Here is a 21,836-nt window from a genome sequence, read left to right as displayed (position 1 = left end):
ATGGAGAAGATAAGAGATTGAGTAACTGCCTCACATCTTACTCTGTGCAAGAATAGAAGGAATCATAGAAAACTATGGAAGGGGATGAGCGGAACCGGGTGGGAGAGTGAGACAGCGGAGGTACAAATGATTTGTCCCTCTGTGTTTTCTTTTTCTGTAATACCACTATACCATCACAGCCACAAATGAAGGGGGAAAGGTGGCCCTCATTAAACATAAATCCCGAGATTGGAATCAAAGAGACATTCACACATTGCTGGTGTGGATTCTTATTAAAAAAATGAATGCCCGTTTTTAAAGGTATATGGTGATGAGTCTGCCCTAAGAGCCAGAACCAGACCCTCGCTTCTCCCTCCTCTAGGGAAAGATATAGAGGGAAACTTGGTAACCACCTGTATTAGTCTGCTCAGGCTGCCGCAACAAACTACTATAGACTGGGTGGTGGAAGCAACAGAAGTTTCTCATGGTTCTGGAGGCTGGAAGTCCAAGGTCAAGGTGTTGGCAACGCCCCCTGAGGCCTCTCTCCTTGGCTTGTACATCACTGCCTTCTCGCTGTGTCCTCACACGGCCTTTGCTCTGCGCCCACATCCCTGGTGTCTCTCTGTGGGTCAAAATTTCCTCTTCTTATAAGGACAATATTCAGATTGTATAGGGCCCACCCGAATAGCCTCCTTTTAACTTAATCACCTCGTTGAAGGCCCTGTTTCCAAATACAGCCACATTCTGAGGTGCTAGAGGTTAATATTTCAACACAAGACTTGGTGGGGAGATACAATTCAGCCCACAACACAGATACTAGTTTCAACAAGGACAACAATAAGAAAATGACAGTCAGGAAACACACACCTTTCATAGGCTTCTAGAGGGAATATGAGCCAGAATGAATGGAATGCTGTACAAGGCAAGTGAGGAAATGCAGGTTCACAATTGGGCAAACTCTTTAATGTCAATCAGCCTTGGGCATCTCTGGGAAACCACCTCACGGTGTCTCTCTGGGGCTTGGGAAGGTGGTACCCTGCCATGTGCATTTCAGGAAGAAACTGCTGATATTATTAAATGAGGCGTTTATACTCTCTATCCTCACCTCATCCTTCCACAGCCAGTGACTTAGGCCTTCTCACTGCCACAAACATTCTATCAACCCCAAGGGGGAAATGGGGCACACAGTGTGGTAGACAGGTCCACCTCACCTGTCCTCCATTGGACTGAGGGCTTGGCCTCGTGGATGGCAGTCCGTCTGGCCAAGGGCAGTTACCTGGGGCAGGACTCCATCTGGCATCATTCTTTGAGTGGGGGCTGTAAGGGGGCAGTACCGACCGCCTGGGATGCTGAGGGCAGCTTGGCAGTCCTAGTGACTAAGACACCGTCCAGTAGGGAAGGAAGTGAATGGGAGTGCTGGGTTGTTGCATCACAGGTCTAGCAATATAAGCACTCCTCCAAGCAAGTGTTAAGACCAGCAGGACTTCTTGGTCCTCAGTCATTTGCTTGACATCTCCACAGCCATGCGCCCAGGCTGGCTGGCCCTCGCCCTCCTGTCTGTGCTAAGCCTCGGCACACAGGCCTTCAACAGCCAGCTTATCAAGTGCTTTCAGGACCCCCAGTATGAAGAGATGGTGCGGCTGGCCCAAGACGGGCTGGGGCGGACGGCAGAAAGGAAACATATAGTGGTGATTGGGGCAGGCATGGCCGGGCTCACCGCTGCCAAGACCCTGCAGGATGCCGGCCACAAGGTGCATGATAGGGTGGGGGAGGTTCTTGCATGGGGAACCTGGGAGAGAGGGAAGTGGACAGCCTCAGAGAGTTAGGGCAGGAGACTGAGTCTAGCTGGGCTCTAGGTGGGGGCAAAAGGGTTAATAGAACCTGGTGGCCTGACCATATAACAGAGGGAGGACTGGGGAAGAGGCAGGAGGGCTGTGGGAGCTAGATTTGCTAGGAGGAGATGTTTCCATCCTCACGGAGGTCAGAAAATCGCTGTCTTTCTAGGTGACTGTCCTGGAGGCCTCAGGGCGTGTGGGTGGCAGAGTGGAGACCCACAGAGTACCTGGAGCGCAGTGGTATGTGGATCTGGGTCCCATGAGGATACCCGCCAGCCACAGGTATGGTCGAGGAAAGTCGGGGTGGGCAGGGAAGGCTGGGGTGTGGGCAGTTGTCTCATTTGCACTCTCGGGATTTTAGTTTATGGAGGTGATGAGTAGCCTTGGGGAGGTTAATGCCACTGAAAGAATTTATTACTTACATTTCTAGAGAGAAGGGGACACATGACACCACACAGGGCCCTGAGGATACATTGGGGTGATCAGGAGGCAGAAGACAGAAGCAAAAAGAAGGCACAGACCACAGCCTTTACTGGAGTTTCTGAGGGAAAGGCAAGGTGGGACAGAGAAAACAGCTCAGGCTTGGCTGTTTTGAATAATTACAGGGGACTCTGGGCTGCAGGAGTGGTCTCTAAAGTTGCCTGGTACCTGGCCCTGGATGAGTTAGGGAAGGGAAAATATTTAGATGGTGTGTGGGTGGGAAGAGGGTCTTAGACCAGCCAGTCTGCACACTGAAAGGAGAGCTCTAGGCAAGCTGACATGCAGGAGAGACGTAAACACTTTGGTGATGGTTTGGCCCTGTGATTAATGACTATCAAATAGATAGAATCTAAGAAGACACAGAACACACAGTTAGAACACAATTAGAACAGCAGTCAACACCAAGGCCAAGACAAATAGCAAGGAGTGAGAGTCCTTTCCTGGAAGTCAGCAGGGCTGGATTTGCCCCAACTCACAGCCTCAATGCTTTAATCTGTATGCTTTGCATAATGGCACCCTCCCTGCCTGCTTCGAAGCTCATGTGGAAGATCCCAAAAGATAATAAGGATGGGAGAGCACGTTGAAAAGTCAAAAGTGGCCTGCTAGGTTTGCTAACAATGGGAATAACGAGTGTGTGTCGAGGAGAGGGTGTGGTGTCTGGTGGGAGCCCCGGAAGCAGGAACTGGCACAAGGTGACCTCATGGAGGGTCATCCTGAAGGGGAGCCCTGCTCCATGAAGAATGCGGGGTGGTGGAGGATGCTTCCTGGAGGCTTGGGAAGGAGGCACATGGCCTCCAGGGAGGATAAGCCCAGAGGGCCCTGCCACGGTGCTCTTCATGCCGCCTCCTGGACCTTGAGGCCAGAGGTCTCAGACAACGTGAGATGGATCTTGGCCAAAATGGAGGACAAGCCTGGTGCGATGCGGCCACAAGAATGGTGGCCCCATTCCCTCGTGGCCCTGCCGCCATGAGTGTAGTGATAAAGAAGCCTGTAGGTCTGTCTTTGGATAGAGGCCAGTAGCCCCCATAAATCTGTGGCAAGAAAAGAGCAGAGCCCCTGAAGCAGGGAGGGCTGGCAGTTTCCTTGTCCCTGCTGAGCTGTCTCTGATTCACCCCACAGGCTTTCTCGTGAGTTCATCAGGAAGTTTGGGCTAAAGCTCAATAAGTTCCATGGCTCCAACAACCAGACCTGGGTGCTGGTCAATGGGGTGCGGCAGCGTACTGGAGACGTGCAGGCCAACCCGGGCCTGCTGGGCTATCAAGTCAGGGCAGATGAGGAGGGGAAGACTGCAGAACAGCTCTTCCAAGAATCACTGCTGAAGGTGAGCCCTGCCCAGGAGGGCGAACATACCAAACCCTGTGAACGCTGCCCAGCCTCCCTCAGCCACGGTGGGGCCAGCCTTTCCCAGCCTTGTCCATACGATTCAGTGGCCTCATAGGCCTACAGAAATGTGTCCAACACCAGACAAGGAGGTAGACTTCCAACCTCTGTAACTCCCAGGTTGATGGGGGACCTCTGGCCCCTACTTAACAGCCTTGTAATCTGTCCAATAGTTAAGTTTCTGCCATTGGGACATTCGGACTAGCTGCAGGGCACAGTCCTGGATCCCCGGAAAGCACGTATAAAGCAAGCCTTGGGCTCACACACAAGTAGAGGCGCGAGTGAGGGAGCAGGAGCATGGGGGGCTGGACCGGGCGGCAGTGAGTGTCTGTGGTGTGGGGTGGAGTGTTGTTCTCACTAAGCGCCCCTCCTTCCTCCATGCCCAGGTGGTAGAGGAGCTGAGAAGCAGTAGCTGCAGCCAGGTGCTGGAGAAGTACGACTCCTTCTCCACCAAGGTCAGTCCTGGGACCCGCTTCCTGCTACCCACTGTCCACCCTGTCACAATCTATGGAGCCCAACAGCAGGACCACCCACGCTTTTCCCAGCTTATAGCAGGAGAAGCATGTTATCCCTTGAGCCGCCCTCCCTAGCAGGCAGCTAGAAGGAGCCTGTGCACAGGCTCTGCTCTACATCCTCCCGCCTGTGGCTCAGGGCTGCCTGAGATGGAGAGGGAGTCCTTCCTCACCCATCTACTCCAACCTCTTGCTGTTTCTTACTCAGCCAAGCACACCCTCAAGACCTTGGCATTGGCTGTTCCCTCTGCCTAGAATGCCCTTCCTGAAGATATCACATGGCTTGCCCCTCACCTTCTGCAGGTCGTGGCTCAAATGTTCCCTTTGAACTGAGGTTCGTCCCATCTGGCTCGCTCCCAGCTTCCTTTCTCTGCAGTATTTTCCACCCCAACACTTATCACACTATATTGAATATTTTACTTCTTTAAGTCGTTTATGGTCTGCTTCCCCTGCTAGAATGTAAGCTCCTGGAGGACAAGGGTGGAGGGAGGGAGGGGAACAGAGGGGGGAAGGGAAAGAAGGAAGGAGGGAAGTAAAAAGTGGGACGAGGTACAGGGCTTGGAGAATAAGGCAAGCTAGAGAAGATTCTCAGTTGCCCTACCCTCACCCCCCAGCTGCCCTACAACTCATTTGCGGAGATAGGGAACCTACCACCCTCTCTGGGTTCTGGTTGTCCCACTGCAGATCTTGCAGTTTGTCTCCAGGAACTTGTGATGTGGTTTTTCCTGGGATGGTGGGGCCCTGCCGTCTTGTCTCTGGTTTAAACAAGCATGTTTGAGAGAGATCCTTTGCTCAGGTTAAGGCTAGACCAGCTATGCCCTGCCATCCTGGCAGTCCCTGTCAGGCATGCTCCCTGAGAGCCCAGCCTCCAGGGCTGCTGCACCGGTGACAAGGGTACAAGCTCAGCCCTGGACACCCCTCAGCCCTGCACAAGCTGAACAGTTGGTCACTTTAACAGGTGAACCCCTCCCAGCCAGTTCTGTGGTGTGCACTCTGGCCTTGCTTGGGAGAAGGGAGCAGGGGTGAAGCACAGATCACAGTCCTCGATGGGCACACCAGAGGCAGAACCTCAGCATCACTTGCTGGTGGGCTGGCGAGAACTGCAGTGTGATGGTGGGGGATGAGAGCAGGGGTGAGAAAAATACTCAGTACCTAGATTCCTCCAGATCATTGTGAAGGGCCCAACATACTTGCAGTTGACAAGAGGAATGGGCCTCATTTTCCCCATCTGTAAAACAGGGGTGATAAGCTACTTCTTGGGATTAGATGATCTCATACAAGTGAAGAGCTCAGCAGAGTGTGTGTACATGGGAAGTAGCACTGAGAGTTAGCTGTTTTCCTGTTAGGACCCAGGAGAGCATTTTGAGACCGTCAGAGCCTAGCACAGGCAGACACATGGCAGCCCCCAGGAACCCGGCTGAAGGCCCTGGCCATTTCGCTCTGTCCAGTTCTGTTTCTCCCTGTTCCTGGATGCAAAGCAAGGGTTCTCATGTTGGCTTCCAGACCATCTGACTCCCCTGCTTTCTCTCCCTGCACATGGTCGGCTGATTGCAGGAATACCTGATCAAGGTGGGGAACCTGAGCCGTGGGGCCGTGCAGATGATCGGAGACCTGCTGAATGCAGATGCTGGCTACTACGAGGCCTTCATGGAGACCCTGCGTGCCATCATGTCCATCTTCCTGGAGCCTCGGTGGGAAATGGGGTGGGGAAATGGGAAAATGGGCATGGGTTAGCCAGTTACTATCCAGGATAGTGGTAGAAAGAAAGTTTAGATAAATCAGGTGGACAATCCCAAAAGAAATGGGGAGGAGGGGGAAGCAAGGGTTTCCAAACTCCAGTGAGCCTCAGAATCACTAGGGGTCTTGTTAAACACAGAAGGCTGAGCCCCACCCCCAGCATGAGTCTCTGATTCAGTACTTCTGGGGTTGGACCTGAGAACATGCATTTCTGACATGTTCCAACAGCTGCTGCTGCTTTCTGTCTTTCTGTCTAGGAGCCCCACTTTGAGAACCTCTGGGTAAGAGGCAGTCACATCAGGAAGCTACAGATCTGTTTTTCTCTGGGCCTCACTTGCTCTCTGGTTACAGGGATGAGGGTCCTTACAAGGAACCTCCCTTTCTGTCAGCCCAGGAGGATGTACCAGGGGTGCTAACTCCAGACCCCGACTACCAAACCCCTGGCGGCTCTCAAGAGGGCTTGGGGCTGCAAAGATAAAATAAACCAGGATTCACTCTCTCTTAGGGTTCTGTGACCCCAGTCCTACCAAAAAATAAAAACAAAAAGGCTACAGATATTCATGAGAGGACAACAGACCCTGCAAGCCTTCAGTGGCCAAGGGGACTGGCTCAGTTATTTGAGCAACCAGGCTGGTTCTTCTCCCAATAGCATCTTCTGCCTTCCTCCCAAAATTTTTAATCAGGGTAAATCCATTTATATTCAAGCCAGGGACTGTCTTAAAGGGAGAATGGAAGGAAGAGGAAGGTCTTAAGGCAGGCTGAGTGGGGGAACTTACTGGTGCTTCATGCCTTGAGGCTGGGCTCTCTCTAAGAGGATTATGGAAGGGACTGAGAGAGCCTGTAAGAGCCCCAGTGCTTGGTCAGCCCCCACAGCCACGAGTCCTGCCTGGAGATGACTGCTGGAGGAGGCAGGAGGGTGTGACCGAGAGCCAAGCCTGAGGCTCTGACAAAGGAGGCTGTACCTGCCCAGAGGGGATGCATTTTCCTGATCTGTCAGCCCCAAGTGGTACCTATCTCTAGTCCCCTGGATCTAAGAGCCACCCTGCCTGGCAGGGCCTCCTTTTGCCAATGGCTTACCTCTCTGACACACAGGCCGGAGCAGGTCCATTAGAGGGCTTAGCCGCTGTGCAGTCCAAATGGCCCACCCTCTACCTGGCCTTGTCCATAAACCTGCTTCCCTCTCCCTCGCTTCCCTGTTTACTTTCAGGTTCGATGAAATCACTGAGGGCTTTGACCAGCTCCCCCAGGCCCTGCATGCTGCCCTCTTGCCAGGAACAGTCCAGCTCCACTCGCCAGCAGAGGAGGTGGAGTCATACGGAGACCACGTCCACATCACCTACCGAACACCTGACCCGCTGCAACCCAGGGCACGTCTGACCGCCGATTACGCAATTGTGGCCACTACAGCCAAGGCTGCCCGGCTCCTCCGTTTCCGGCCACCTCTCTCCCGTGGCAAGGAGGATGCACTGCGATCCGTCCACTACAGCAGTGCCACCAAAGTGATCCTGGCCTGCACGCAGCGTTTCTGGGAGCGCGAAGGCATCTTTGGGGGCAAGTCCATCACAGACCGGCCTTCCCGCTTCATCTTCTACCCCAACCACATCTTCCCCAATGGCACAGGGGTCATTCTGGCCTCCTATACCCTGGATGATGACTCCTCTTTCTTCGGTGCCATGGACCATGCCCGGGCAATAGATGTCATCCTGGACGACCTGGCAGCAGTCCATGACCTCCCCAAGGAGGAGCTGCGGGCCCTGTGTCCCTATTCCACAGTCAAGCACTGGAGTCAGGATCCCTACTCCATGGGCGGTTTTGCCTCCTTCACTCCCTACCAATATGTGGACTATGCCCAGGAACTCTGCAAGCCAGAAAGACGGGTCCACTTTGCCGGTGAGCACACAAGCCTGCCCCATGGCTGGATTGACACGGCAATCAAATCAGGGCTCAGGGCTGCACAGAACATCCAAAAGGCTGTGGGTTTGTCTTTGACCAAGAGACCCAGAGACACAAAAGAACACCACTCCAAAATGGAGCTATAGCTACACCTGAAACACAGTATTGTAAGTCAACTATACTTCAGTTAAAAAAAAATAGAGCCAACTTCATGACACCAGGAATTGGAATAATTCTGGTCAGTATGGTCCATGAGGAAAAGACTCAAAATCCACTCTCTCACTTTATCTCCACCGTTTTCCAAAAATGCCACCCAAGAGGTGCCACACAAAGCCAAGGAACAGAGTCCCTCTAATATTTGGCCACCATGACTTTGAATTTATTGACAATGTCTCAAAAACAACAACATGTGATACAGTGATTAAAAGTAAAGCATTCATTAAGCTTAAGGCTATCACTAAGTGTTTTGTCGACATTCTGCATGGCATCTGAATAATTATAGAATTGAGTGCTGGGAGTTAGGGAGGCCTTTGATTTCCAAGGGTCTTGTCTGGGGTCCTTGGCTCTTCTGTTATTTCTTTATTCTGAGTCTAGCCCTACCTCCCATCCCCATGTCTACTCCTCCATCTCCCGTGACTGAATTTTAAGAGAAGTTGGGAACTTAGGTGGAAGCAACTTTGTGGCTAGCAACATGCCCAAAGTTTTTCCATGTTATTAAAGCAACCCCCCAATGTGCATATTCTAATATTACTCCATTTTATAGATGAGGAAAACTGATTCTCCGTGAGGTTAAATAACTTGCCTGAAGTCACAAATTATGGTCCAGAGGAATCAAAACCTAAGTCAGTCATCTAACCCCAAATCTTTTTGTTTCTTCTACACACAGTGTCTTATCCTTTTTTTGTATCCCTGAAGTAACGATTCACATTGTTGACATTCAGCAATGAATACGCTGAATGTTTGAGCAAGGAATTTTCAGAATGCACAGCATCAAAGCTGGGGGTCTGCCCTCCATCCTTTTCTTATCCCCCTGGATCTTCTTGGCCTGGCATCCTGGAGGGGTGAGGAGGCAAATAAATGGAGTCAATACTGAGGAGAATTTTCAAGCAGACAGATCAGATGCATGAGGTCTAAAGAGGCCCATCATTTGGCAGTGACATGGCCTGAATTATGTCCATAAAGGACCTCTTGGAGGTATGAGTAATCACCCAGAGGGTCTCAGGAAGGGGCCAGATGGCTTTGAGGTGAAAGGACAGTTCATCACCAAAGGCAAAATGGTGCCTTCAGAACCAGCTGAGAAAGTGCCATGCTCTTTAGAGTCTGAGGCTTGGGACAGAACAAGGTACCCAAGAAACCTCCTCCAGCTGGGAGGGTCTAGGATCTTATCCTACTTGTAAGCTAACAAGTAGCTTGCACAGTTTCATGCATGCTGGCAGACTCATGGGGCAGAGACATAGGATTTTATTACTCATGCACAGCAAGAAGCATGAGCACCCCAAGCCCCCAAGTCCCAGTGGGGGCAATGCAGATACCCAGGTACATGCTATGCATGTGGTGGGGTTGCATTGCAGCTGAGAAACACTGAGCTCAGAAAATTTACAAGTGTTTAGCAAGCAGTAAGCAAACCTGCTCTTTGTCGGGGAGGGGAGGATGGTAGGAGGTGGGGGAGGAGTCATTGTCTCATCCATCAGCGTTGCTCACCAAAGCACAGCTCTGAGAAACAGCCCAAGCAAAGGGCAGTCAGGCCCTTGCATTTTTTTCTTTCCAAAACACACTAGATTTGGTTTTTTTTGTAGAGCATGCATATCAGGGCAACGCGCTGCACACACAACCACAAATCACTTTTGGGAAAAAAACTGTAAAAAAAATAAAGCTGCAACTGCTTTACTTACGCAGTCCTGACTTGAGAAATCCACGCTGGCAAAGGAGTTCTGGCCCCTGTGAGGGGCTTCCTGATGGTGGCCACCCCAACTTTCTGTAGCCATCTCTCTAAGATCAGCCCCCTGGGGTGATGGCAGCCTGGGGACTGGGAGGGCCTCTGCTCTCATCAGGCCTGGGTCTTGGCCCTGGCTGGCAAGGAGACATTCCTAATGAACCCAGATCAGCAAAACCTTGCAGCCTTCAAGGATCTGAATGGCTGGAAACCGCCAAAGACTTCATTTTTTTTCCCCCTTTCATTATTATTTTTTTTAAAACCCCTTCCCCAGCTCTCATGCCCCTGAGGCCAAGGAGGCACCAACCCAGTCTGCAGGCCTGAACTCTGCCCTTGGATGCCTGTCGCAGGCAGACAGATGGGGCGGGCGTCTTCCTATGGAGACTGACACAGGGAGAAGGCCCAAGCTGGCCGATGGAAGAGAAGGGAGAAGGGGAAGGAAAAAGCCAGGAGGCCAAAGGGAAAAATGAAAGCTCAGAACAAAAGAAAACAAAAACCCTACCACACACCACAAAATTCTCCGTACCCCAAATTCTAGACTTGGAAGGACAGCAGTCCCTTCAGCTAGAAACGATGCCTAAAACTGCCCCAACACATCAAGCCTAACTGTTCTGCAGCATCACACACATATGCTTGAAAGGAGGAACCCATCAAAAAGGCAGGCTCCTGGCACGAGGCCAGGACCACTGCAGCCGGCCCATCAGCAGCCCAGAACCCATGGGGAGAGCAGACCAGAGGGCGTGCCCGGGGAAGCCCCGGGGCAGCCAGCCAATAACAGCCCTGGGGCAGCAGGGGCTGGTGCTGTCTAGGCATCTGCAGCAGTTGCTAGGAATGACTGGGCAGAGGCCTAGGGCCTTGCATTCTAAGCATATCCAACAGGAATGTGCAGAAACACTCAGGCCTCATTGGTGATTGCCTTTCCCAACATAGACCGACCCATACCTCAACCACTACCCTACGTAGTGTGGTTTCTATCTTCTTCCTCACCTTCAGCCCAGCTCCACACAGGCTGGCACACACAGTCTCACTGAGTCCCCACTCTATCTCACTGCACACATGAAATTCATGTGGATTAAACAACCACTCTGATAGTGGCTCTGAAATCTGATGAATCAGACCCAAATCTTGCCCTCAGTGAACCTGGAGACAAGCTTAGGGACTGTCTTATTCTGTAACTGCTGTTATAACAAAAAAAACCATAAACTGGGTGGCTTATGAACAACAGAAATTTACTTCTTACAATTTTGGAGTCTAGAAAGTCCAAGATTAAGGTGCCAGCAGATTCAGCAGATTTGGGCCCGCCTACTGGGCAAGGGGCAGAGGCAAGAGAGCTCTCTGGGATCTCTTTCATAAGGGCACTAATGACATTCATGAGAGCTCCACCCTCACGATCTAATCATCTCCCAAAATGTCACCTCCAAATACCATCACATTGGGGATTAGGTTTCAACATAAGAATTTTGGGGACACCAAAAGTTCAGTCTGTAGCAGGGACTATGACATATGTTCAAGTAAGTGTGACAAGTGACAGATGATGGTGTTTGTCAGAAATAAAATAATAAGAACCTTGGGATGCCAGAGGAGGGCTTCTTCTGCTGAGGGCTGACATCATCCACTGTGTAGGGAGCAAGTAATGTTTTTAAGTAATTATAGATTCATAGGAAGTTGCAAAGAGAGTACAGTCAGGTGTCTGTGGACCTTTCACCCAATTTCCACCAATAGCTACATTTAACATAATTATAATACCAAAATCAGAAGCATGACATTAATACAATGTGTGTTTGCAGTTCTATGTAATTTTATCATATGTGCATATTCTTATAACTGCCACCACAATCAAGATACAGAACTATTTCATCAGCACAGAGATCTCCCTCCTGCTATGCCTCTATAGTCACCTCCACCTGACTCCCTACCCACCAACTAACCCAGACCCTAGCAACACTAATCTGTTTTCAACCACTGTAATTTTATCATAGAGTGTTATGTAAATGGAATCATGCAGTATGTGACCTTTTGAGACTGGCTTTTTCACTCTGCATAATTCCCTGAGGTGTATCCAAGCTGTACCCTGTGTCAATAGTTCATTTGTTGTTAGTGCTGTGTAGCATTCTCTGGTACAGTGGTACCACCATTTGTTTAACCCTTCACCTATTGAAGGGCATTTCAGCTGTTCCCTGTCTTTTGACTATTACAAATAAGGGTGCTATGAACATTTGGTACACGTTTTTGTGTGAATATCAGTTTTCATTGCTCTGGGATAAATGCCTAAGAATGTAATTGTTGGGTCCTATGGTAAGTGCATGTTTGGTTTTGTAAAAAATGGCCAGACTCTTTCCTAAATGGCTATACCATTTACACTGCCACTAACAATGAAGAAGTGATCTAGTTTCTCTTCATCCTCACTAGCATTTGGTACTATCACTGCTTATTATTTTAGCTATTCTGAAAAGCTTGTGGTGATGTTTCATTGTAACTTTATTTTGCACTTCAATAACGTTGAACATCAATGTCTTGTCAAACGCCAATGGCTCATTTTCTTATTGGATTGTTTTCTTTTACCATTGAGTTTTGAGAGTTCTCAATATATCCTAGATATAAGTCCTTTGTCAGATATGCGGTTTGCAAATATTTTTTTCTGTTTGTTGCTTGTCTTTACATCCTCTTAAAAAGGTCTTTTGCAAAATAAGTTTTTAATATTGAGGAGGTCCAATTTAATATTTTATTTTTTTGATCATGTTTTTATTGTTATTTCTAAGAACTCTTCACTAAGCCTTAGGTCCTAAAGGTTTTCTTCTATGTTTTCTTATAAAGTTTGTATAGTTTTATGTGTTACATTTAAGTATATGACTCATTTTGAGTTCATTTTTGTGTAAGGTGTGAGCAATTTTTCAAATATGTTATTCTAATAATAAATTTTATATACTCATGGTAGACAAATCAGCAAATGCATGAAATTACAACAAAGAAAATTTGAATTTTTCATAATCCTAACACACAGAAAAATAGTTACATTTAGGTGTATGTCTTCCCAGCTTTTTAAAAAAAATCCTTTGTTTTTTATTTTTAGATTCCTTCCAATTCCTTTTGAAGATTAGGGAAGATTTCAAAATGAAACTTAAAGGTTAATGGAATTTCATTCTTTTTCTTCTTCATCTGGTGATTGGCCAGTTTTACAGATGAGAAAACTTAAGCTCAGAGAGGACAGACATCTTGCCCTCTGAAAAGTCCAAGCAGAACTTGAACTCAGCTCAGTCTGACCACCAGCCATCATTCACAGTGCTATACTCCACACAAGGCTGGATTCCAAAAAAAAAAAAAAAGCCCACTCTAGGACACAGAAAAGCAGAAGCAAAATTATTTGTCCAAAGCCTGGGGTCGTTTGGCAAGCCAGGTTGTCACTAATGTGGAGGTAGAATGTATCCTAACAGCCCTTCCCTGGAGGGCTAGAAAAAGTACCCAGGGAGAAATGAATACTTTGAAAAACAACAACTTAAGCATAGAGGGTCAGGATACTACACAAATATTAAGAAGACAGAACTTCATAGCTATACAAAAATGCAGTGCATACTGCCTATTCTGAGGCACATGAAATTCTACAAAATACAATTATTTTATAGCCAGGGGAGGCAGGTCAACGTTTGGTAACCACGATTTGTGAGGAAGTAAGAATTTAAAGGAGCACAAGGGAATTTGGGGGGATGATGGGTATATCCATTTTCTTAGCGTGGGCATGGTTCACAGATGAATACATAGATGTGAAAACCTATCCAATAGGTTTACACTTTAAATAGAGGCATTTTATTGTTAGGTCAAGTATACTATAATAAAGCTATAAAATTGAAAAAAAGAGAGAGAGAGAGAGAACCTAAATGTGCCTAAAGTGTTTTTATTATTAAAATAGCTTATTTTCCACAGGTGTCACAATAGAAAAACGGGCAGTGAAAATTTTTAGAATGAAAACTTTTAAAAAGCAGGTATAAAAGATATTTGGGGAACAATTAGGGGAACTGTGAATGTGGACTGGCAGCTGATGACAAGTTAACGTTGATTTTTTCAGGTGTGACAGTGGAGTAGTGTAATCATGGCTGCAGCTTTCAAACTGGTGGCAGGCTGGGGAAGCTCTGCATGTTTGTCTAGAGAGAAAGAGAAAATGTGTCAAAATATTCACCTACGTCGTATGTAGGTAGAAAGAACACCTGCGTTCTTTGACTCATTATTATAATTATTTCAAATTACTTTCAAAATAAAAAGGCAGATATTCGGGTAGGGGGAGAATTTCCTGACTTCTTTTCATAGCAAAACTTGCCTGAGCCATCATGAGGAGCTAAGACCTTCCTGAGTCCCCCTCTAGGTGACATCGGCCATTCTAATGGTATTTTGGGCATTCGGAGAGATTTTTTTTTTTAACCCTGGGCACTGGAAGGCCTGGCACTTGTGACATCACCAGGGTTTTCTTCTGGAATCATTTAGTGCTGTCTGCATTGTTCTCCCCTTCCTAATTAACGTATTGCAGGTATAGGACAATTACTCACACACAGCCGGCACCCATTAACCTGAATAATTCTCATCTCCGGTAATTACTTTCTCCCAAAGAGAAAGGTGGCCAGTACAGTATTTTGACGTTTTAAGTTGAAACAAAAAACACTTTCCCTGACCGGGAATCGAACCCGGGCCGCGGCGGTGAGAGCGCCGAATCCTAACCACTAGACCACCAGGGAACACATGAGTGCAGTTCCTACAGTAAGCTAGACTAAGTGTAAAAGGTATGACGTAAATCGAGTTCATGAATACGATTGCATGAACGTCGGGTACTTAAGCCGCCTCTCTCTTCCACCTAGGCAGTTTCTCGGGCACTGCAAAGCCCAAAATTTAGGCAGTGGAGAACGGCAGCAACGATAAAAACCTGAATACTGCCGTCTTCCCAGAAAACAGAAAAAACAAAAACAAAACAAAAACCGATATGTGTATAAATACAGATGATTGACCTTGGTGTACCTCAAAAACTGGTACAAGAGTGTAAAGCAATTATATGCCAATAAAAAAACAAAAACAAAAACAAAAAAACAAAACCTGCCCTTAGCACCAAAGAATGTTTTTGGGTACGTAGCGCCAAGTGGCAAAACGCGCTTGTCAGAAGTGGGATTCGAACCCACGCCTCCATTCGGAGACCAGAATGCCCACAGGCAAGGTGCACACCTTGAGTCTGGCGCCTTAGACCACTCGGCCATCCTGACACGCTGGTAGGCGACTGTTGGTGTGGAGCCTGCTTCCTACGGCTTCCTGCTACGCTGCCCCGCCTCTCGGTCACGGCAGCCTATGGCAGAATCCGCCTGGCCCGGGCGGAGAAGAACCGCCTTCTAGGCGCCGGCGGCTAACCACCGAGATCGCGGAGAATGCTGTGTTTGCGATTCGCTCGGCACTGCACAGCCTCGCTCTCCCGGGCGGGGCCGGAAATCGAGCCGGATCTCCAAAACTAAGGGCGATCCTGCTAGAAAACCAGAGGGGTTAGTGACCACCCGACCTAGCAAAGGGAGGACACTATAGTCGCAAAGGCGAAGAGAAAGCGCCAGGCAGCAGCCCACCCGGGGGACCGGCCACTGCCCGACCCCGGGTTCCGGCCGCACATGCCTGGCCCTAGCGGAGGAAACTGGCTAGTTGAGTGAATACAAGGAAAGCTCATGGAATACACGCTTGTCACAGAGGGAGCGACAGTGATTGCTGTTGTTGTTTCCAAATTATTAGGGCTTTCTGCCTTATTGTCCCTGGCATACCCATCCTTTTAAGGTCCACCTCTCTTCCTCTGCCAAGTCACCCAGCCGTGGTTAAAGATAATGGGGTGGGGGGTGGGGATCAGTGTTCAAGAAAAAAATTACTCATTCATGACACTTGTTAGGAAGTGTAAGGAAGACTTTATTCAAGGAGGGGTTATCAAGATATGTGTGGGTACCGCTGCACCAGGGTCTTGCAGTGGGGAAGGAGAGATTGGACTCAACTCTGAGTACAAGGGAGAACGGAAATTTACAGCCAAAGAGGGAGATGGGAGGCAGTCATTGGATGGAAAATTACTAAGGGGTGTGGGGCGGGGAGGTGCTAGGATTCTGTCCAAACCGATCTAACAGGGTTCTTGCTGAAGGTAGGCCAGCATATCAGACATTTCCTGGCGGATGGTAGAGAACAAGGAACTGCATTATATATTCAGGGTCATCCTATATCGAGGAGGGGGCATTCTGGTTAAACATATTCAGCAGGATTCTTGCTAAAATTGGATATTGTAGAGAGAAACGTGAAAATCCAAAAGTCAGGTCTAGTTGAAACATAGTTCAGGGGAGCAGTTAACAAAAGAGTGCAAAGATAGAAAGTGTGCTTTAGCATCAAATGGAAAGTCCTAACTCCTGTGCTCCAGACCGCAAACCATTTACTCACTCATTCATTCATTTATTTATTCATTGAGTCTTTATTAATATAGCAGTGAACAAAGGCGAAGTCGCTGTCCTGGCAAGCTGACTGCCAGTGAAGGGGACAGTCAGCACAAACAAACAGAGGCTGTGAGGACAAAGCAAAAGCAGGACAGTGAAATGGTAGAGGTCTATTTTTGGAATGGGGTTGTCAAGTAAGACCTCACTGCAGTGGATTTTTCTAAAAATGTTCAGAAAGTAAAACATGACACACAAACATATGAATGCTGCGAACGTATCAAGATTTTACTCAGTTCATTAATGAGGGGCCTTATATGATGTTATAACCAGTTCAAAGGAGATTCTGAAAAGAGTCTTTAATGATCAGTCAGCCAAAGGAATGTTGAAAAGAGATTGCTAACAGATGGAAGACAGGTTAATATATTAATGGTATAATAAACTGTGATGTTTAAGGTATGGTTGCTATTTTGGTGTTGTTTTGTCTACCAGAGATAAATCAGGGGCATCCCTTGTCAAATTTTATTTGTACTGCTATAAATAGGAATCTTTGGCATTGCTCTCAGACAGAAACCATTTGCATTACTATCGGTTTTCTACAAGTTAATTTCTACCACACAGAGTTGTAAAATAATCAAGTCAATAGAAGCCAATCAAAGGTGCACATTGGAATCTCCAAAAGATCTGCTAGTTGATGCTAAGAACTCCACTGTAAGGACACTTAGTATCCTAGAGTATCAGAGCGAAATGTAGTTAAAGAGGTAAAATGACATTTTATCCAAGAAGTATTGCAATAAGGGGAAAAGAGATCTTATATAGAATTGGGCTTAATTCCAAGTACAGCAAGGAAAAGTGGGGATTTACAGCTAAGGAGCAGGGTGGGGTTCAGTGGATAGAAAATGGCTAAGAAGAGACATCAAGAGTAGAGAGAGTCTTGCTAAACTGATTTTAATAGGATTTCTGCTGAAGGTAGGCCAGGGTCATCACATATCACCTGGAGGATGGTGAGGGATAAGGAATTTGATTAGCTGTGGAGGGTGATCAGATATTAAAGGTAGGGGGATTCTCACTAGACTGACCTAGCAGGATTCTTATTAAAATTGGACTCTATAAGGCAGGACATGGAAGCCCAAGGTCAACGCCTAGTTGAAAAGAGGGCTCAGAGGAGCCTGACTAAATTTTGGTCAAGGAGGGAACTTTTGTCACTAATAATCACTTTTCTATTTCCAAGTTTTGGATAATCATTTCTTTCACATTGGAGCCTTAACTAAAGAAAGGAAGTAAGCACTGAGAGAAAGGAAGGGATGTTTTCCTCAACCCCTGACAATAATATCCTAATTTCTCTGGTGGCCTACTTGGCCTTCAGGAACTGGCCAGCCTGACCTTACCTCACAGTCTCCCATGTACCCCAGTGAGCAGGCTACCTTTTCCTCAATATATTTGATCTGCCTTCATTTCTTCCAGCCCACCCAGAAAATCCTGTGAGACCCTGGAGGGCAAGGACCAGGGATGCAGTGGAGAAGAAAAAATACCTGTGGTCAAGAAGCTCACATTCCAGCAAAGAAAGATGGAAAATAAACAAAATAATTATATGTGGGGAGTGATAAGTACTGTGAAGAAAAATAGAGAAAGAAGGGTAGAGGGAGATTCAGAAGCCCTCTCAGTATGTGGCTTTTGAACAGACATTTGAAGAGAGTCAAGGAGCAACCAGATAGAATATCTGTGGGGAGAGGGAAGAGCAGATGCAAAGGCCAGCAAGGAGTGCAAAGCAGACAATGTGGCTGGAACTGAATGAGAGGGCCGGATGCCTATTGACACTGAGTGAAGAGGAGAGCTGAGGTTTGGTAAGATATGGCCTGCTTTCCAAGGATCCTCTGCCTGCTGTATGGAGAGTAGACTGCAGAGTGCATGGATGAAGCAGGGAAAACAGTTGAGAGGCTAATGCAAGCTCCCTTGGAGGGACCAGGGGGTAGCAGGCCAGGTGGTGAGAGAGAGTCGAATTCTGGATATATTTCGAAGGTGGAGCCAATAAGATTTGTGGATGTACAAGAAGTAAAGAAGTGGCATGTAACTAGAGGAATTTGGGCCTGAGCAATTGGCTAATAGGGAAGGCAGGGAGGCGGCAGATTGTGGAGGAGGGAGAGGATGGCTTTCAAGCTTCAAGTTTAAGATGTCTGTTAGAGGAGTCAAGCAGCAGATAGATACAAGCATCTTGAGAACAGTGGGAGATATAAAGTAGAAGGTCACTGGCCAATAAATTCTCTTTATTTGTGTCCCTGCCATGAAACAGGGAATTTCCTGGCAGTCCAGTGGTTATGACCCTGAACTCCCACTTCAGGGGGCATGAGTTCAATCCCTGGTCAGGGAACTAAGATCCTGCATGCTGCGGGGGCCAAAAAAAAAAAAAAAAAGCCATAAAACAGGATGTGCTCTCCTGGAAAGTGGGTATAGAGGCCAAAGACTGAGCCCTGAGACATTGCAATAAGTTGAGAAAGAAGAGGAAGCAGTATAGGAGGCTGAGAAAGAATGGCCAGTGGGAAAGAAACAAAAAGAGGTGACTGTGGTGTGGTAGAAGCCATGTGGAAAAAGAGGGTAGAGGAGAAGAAAGTGATCAACCGTCCAATGCTGCCAAGGGGATTAAGTTGAGACCCCAGTGGAGCAAGGTCCTGGTGAGGTTGGAGGACAGACTGGAAGTGATGACAGTATACACTGATGCCCTTTGGGAGATGTTCAGACGTTACATGGTATGTTGCATTGATGGCAATGGTCCGGTGTTACACTTCTCAGCATTCTCTGGACCCCTCTGGCTGTTTTCGTTTGTTTAAAAAAAATGAGAAGAAACTGAAATAACATAAAATTAACTATTCAAAGTAGCACTTAGTACATTCACAATGTTGTACAACCACTATCTATGTTCCAAAATATTTTCATCATCCCAAAAGGATACCTCATACCTATTAAGCAGTTATCCTTGTCTTAGTCAGCTTGAGCTCCTGTAATAAAATACCATGGACTCGGTGGCTTAATAAAAATTTATGTTCTCATGGCTCTGAAGGCTCCACCCTCACGACCTTATCTAAACCTAATTAGCTCCCAAAGGCCCCATCTTAAAGTACCATCACATTGGGGAGCAGGCCTTCAACATGTAAACTTGGGGTGGCACAATTCAGTCCCCAGCACTCCCTGTTCCTCCTTTCCTCTAGCCCCTGGCAACCACCAATCTTTATATCTCTGTGAATTTACCTTTTCTGGATATTTCATATAAATGGAATCATATACAATCACTTAGCACACACACCAAGTAAGTGTGTGTCCATATTGTAACATGGATCAGTACTTCATTCCTTTCTGTGGCTGAATAATATTTCATTGTATGGATATATCACAATTTCTCCATTGAGAGACATTTGGGCAATTTTAGTTCTTGTGAATAGTGCTCCTATAAACTTGCATGTGCTTAAGTACCTGTTTTCAATTCTTTCGGTAAATACCTAGGAATAGAATTGTCGGGTTATTGGTAATTCTATTTTGGATCATTGGAATCTATTTTCCATGGTTGTTGAACAACTTACATTCCCACTGGGCATGTATGAGGGTTCCAATTTCTCCTATTCCACCTCCCACCTTTCTTTTTTCTTTTTATAGCCACCCCACTGGGTATGAAGTGGTGCCACACTGTGGTTTTGATTTTCATTTCCCTAAAGACAAATATATTTTCATATGCTTGTTGGCCATTTGCATGTCTTATTTGAAGAAACGTCTGTTCCTTTTTCCATTTAAAAACTTGGGTTGTCTTTTTGTTATTCAGTTGTAAGACTTCTTTGTATATTCAGGATGCCTGACCTTTATTAGCTATGTTATGTGCAAATGTTTGTTTTCTCTTCTGTAGGTTGTCTTTTCATTCTTCATAATGTTCTTGATGCACAAAAGTTTTTAATTTTGATTACATGTAATTTATCTGTTTTTCTTTCGTCACTCATGCCTTTGGTACCCTAAGAATCCATTGCCAAATCCGAGGTCATAAAGATTCATCACTGTTTTTCCTAATAGTTTTATTATTTTTATCTCATACTTATATGTATGTTGTTGATCTATCTTGAGTTAATTTTTGTGTGTGGTATGAGGTAGGGGTCCAACTTCATTCTCTGTATGTGGATATCAGCTGTCTTAACACCATTTCTTTAAGAGACTGTTATTTCCCCATGTTCAAAATCCATTAACCCTAGATATATGGGCTTATTTCTGAGCTCTTAATTCCATTCCAGTGGTCTATATATCTATCTTTATTCCAGTAGCACACTGTTTTTATGACTTTCTTATAGTTTTGTAATAAGTTTTGAAATCAGGAAGTGTGAGTTCTCTGATTTTGTTCTTTTTCTTCAAAATTGTGGAGGCTATTTGAGGGCCCTTGTAAATACAGATGCATTTGAGTGTTGGATTTTCCATTTCTGAAAAAAAAAGCCACTGGAATTTTGTTAAAGATTGCATCACTTTGGGTGATTTTTATTCTTAACAATATTAAGTGTTCCAGGCAATGAATATAGGGTATCGTTCCATTTATTTAGGTCTTTAATTTATTCCAGCAATATTTTATAGTATTCAGTGTAGAAGTCTTTCACCTTTCTGGTTAAATTTATGCACAGATATTTTATTCTTTGGGGCTATTGTAGATGGAATTTCCTATTGTAAGTGGAATTGCTGGTGTATAGAAACACAACTGAATTTTGTGTTTTGGTCTTGTACCCTACAGTTTTGCCAAATGAAACTTGTTTATTAGCTCTAGTGTATGTGTGTGTGTATGTGTGTATTCTTTGGGATTTTTAATATGTAGGATCACGTCATCTGTGACAACAGAAAGTTTTACTTCTTCCTTTCCGATCTGGATTCTTGCTCTTTCTTTGTCTTGCCTATTTGCTTCGGCAAGAATTTCTTAGCACAATATTGAATAATAGAGGTGAAAGTGGACATTTGGTCTCATTTCCGATCTTAGAGGGAAAGCTTTCAGTCTTTCCCCATTGGCTATGCTGTTAGCTGGGGGGTTTTCATACATACCCTTTATCATGTCAAAGAAGTTTCCTTACAATGTTTTTAAATACATAAGACAAAATACATAGGGTTACAAAGGAAATAAATTATTTTGAAACTGTTATCAAAATACTAAAACTAATTTGTGCTATTGTCATATGTGTGCTTATTTATTAACACATTAAATAACAAGATGTAGCATTTTGAGTTTGTGATAAATATGACATTCAGAAATATCTGCAACAACTGTAATGTGGTATGAGAACATCTATTATTTTTACTCATGACAGTAGTTTGTTGGGAAAATTAATAGTCTTGTTCAGGGGTCAGAGGCAACAATAGGTCTTTGACTAAACAAAGATCCTGAAAGAGCTACATATCGAACTGCTAGACTGCATGAAGTTCAGTAGAAACTGTGCTAGCAAGTCTCCGGAACCAACGGATAAGGAAGGAAGTCACAAAGCTTCCTGGGCCTTGGGAATCTGGCCAGTTCCCAGGGATCAGTTGCCGGGATCAATTCGGCGACTCGAGGTGAGTGACGGGTGCCGCAAGCTTGAAGAACACACAGACACAGACTGAAGAGAAAGATGGGACCGGGGGACTCAAGACCTCTAGGATCAAGAGCCTCACTGATTGATCCCACGTT

The 21,836-nt window shown here is 46.3% G+C and overlaps 1 protein-coding gene and 2 non-coding genes across 3 annotated transcripts; 1 reads left to right on the top strand and 2 right to left on the bottom strand.

Moving 5' to 3' along the window:
• The first annotated feature begins 1,502 nt into the window (after positions 1–1,502).
• Positions 1,503–15,127, top strand: LOC130836396 (L-amino-acid oxidase-like). Its single transcript, XM_057708432.1, has 7 exons — positions 1,503–1,730; positions 1,984–2,096; positions 3,414–3,615; positions 4,061–4,129; positions 5,741–5,877; positions 7,131–7,900; positions 14,997–15,127. Exons 1-7 carry the CDS (start codon positions 1,503–1,505, stop codon positions 15,125–15,127), a joined length of 1,650 nt encoding a protein of 549 aa, XP_057564415.1.
• On the bottom strand, positions 14,399–14,470 carry TRNAE-CUC (transfer RNA glutamic acid (anticodon CUC)). The gene has a single exon. It is a non-coding gene; the product is annotated as a tRNA-Glu (tRNA).
• TRNAL-CAA (transfer RNA leucine (anticodon CAA)) lies at positions 14,881–14,986 on the bottom strand. The gene is made up of 2 exons: positions 14,949–14,986; positions 14,881–14,926 (listed from the first exon to the last, which is right to left on the bottom strand). It is a non-coding gene; the product is annotated as a tRNA-Leu (tRNA).
• Positions 15,128–21,836: the final 6,709 nt, after the last annotated feature.

The sequence above is a fragment of the Hippopotamus amphibius genome, chromosome 15 (assembly GCF_030028045.1).
Source record: "Hippopotamus amphibius kiboko isolate mHipAmp2 chromosome 15, mHipAmp2.hap2, whole genome shotgun sequence".
Classification (NCBI taxonomy): domain Eukaryota; kingdom Metazoa; phylum Chordata; class Mammalia; order Artiodactyla; family Hippopotamidae; genus Hippopotamus; species Hippopotamus amphibius.
The sequence above is the reverse complement of the archived record's forward strand: the minus strand, read 5'-3'. Positions and strand labels throughout refer to the sequence as shown.

What these genes read in the sequence shown, in the direction of transcription:
- LOC130836396 (XM_057708432.1), top strand. Translation starts at nt 1,503, where the DNA reads ATGCGCCCAGGCTGGCTGGCCCTCGCCCTCCTGTCTGTGCTAAGCCTC. An exon ending in TCCAAGAATCACTGCTGAAG is followed by an intron (nt 3,616 to 4,060) that starts GTGAGCCCTGCC and finishes CTCCATGCCCAG; the next exon opens with GTGGTAGAGGAGCTGAGAAG. An exon ending in GAACATCCAAAAGGCTGTGG is followed by an intron (nt 7,901 to 14,996) that starts GTTTGTCTTTGA and finishes ACACGCTGGTAG; the next exon opens with GCGACTGTTGGTGTGGAGCC.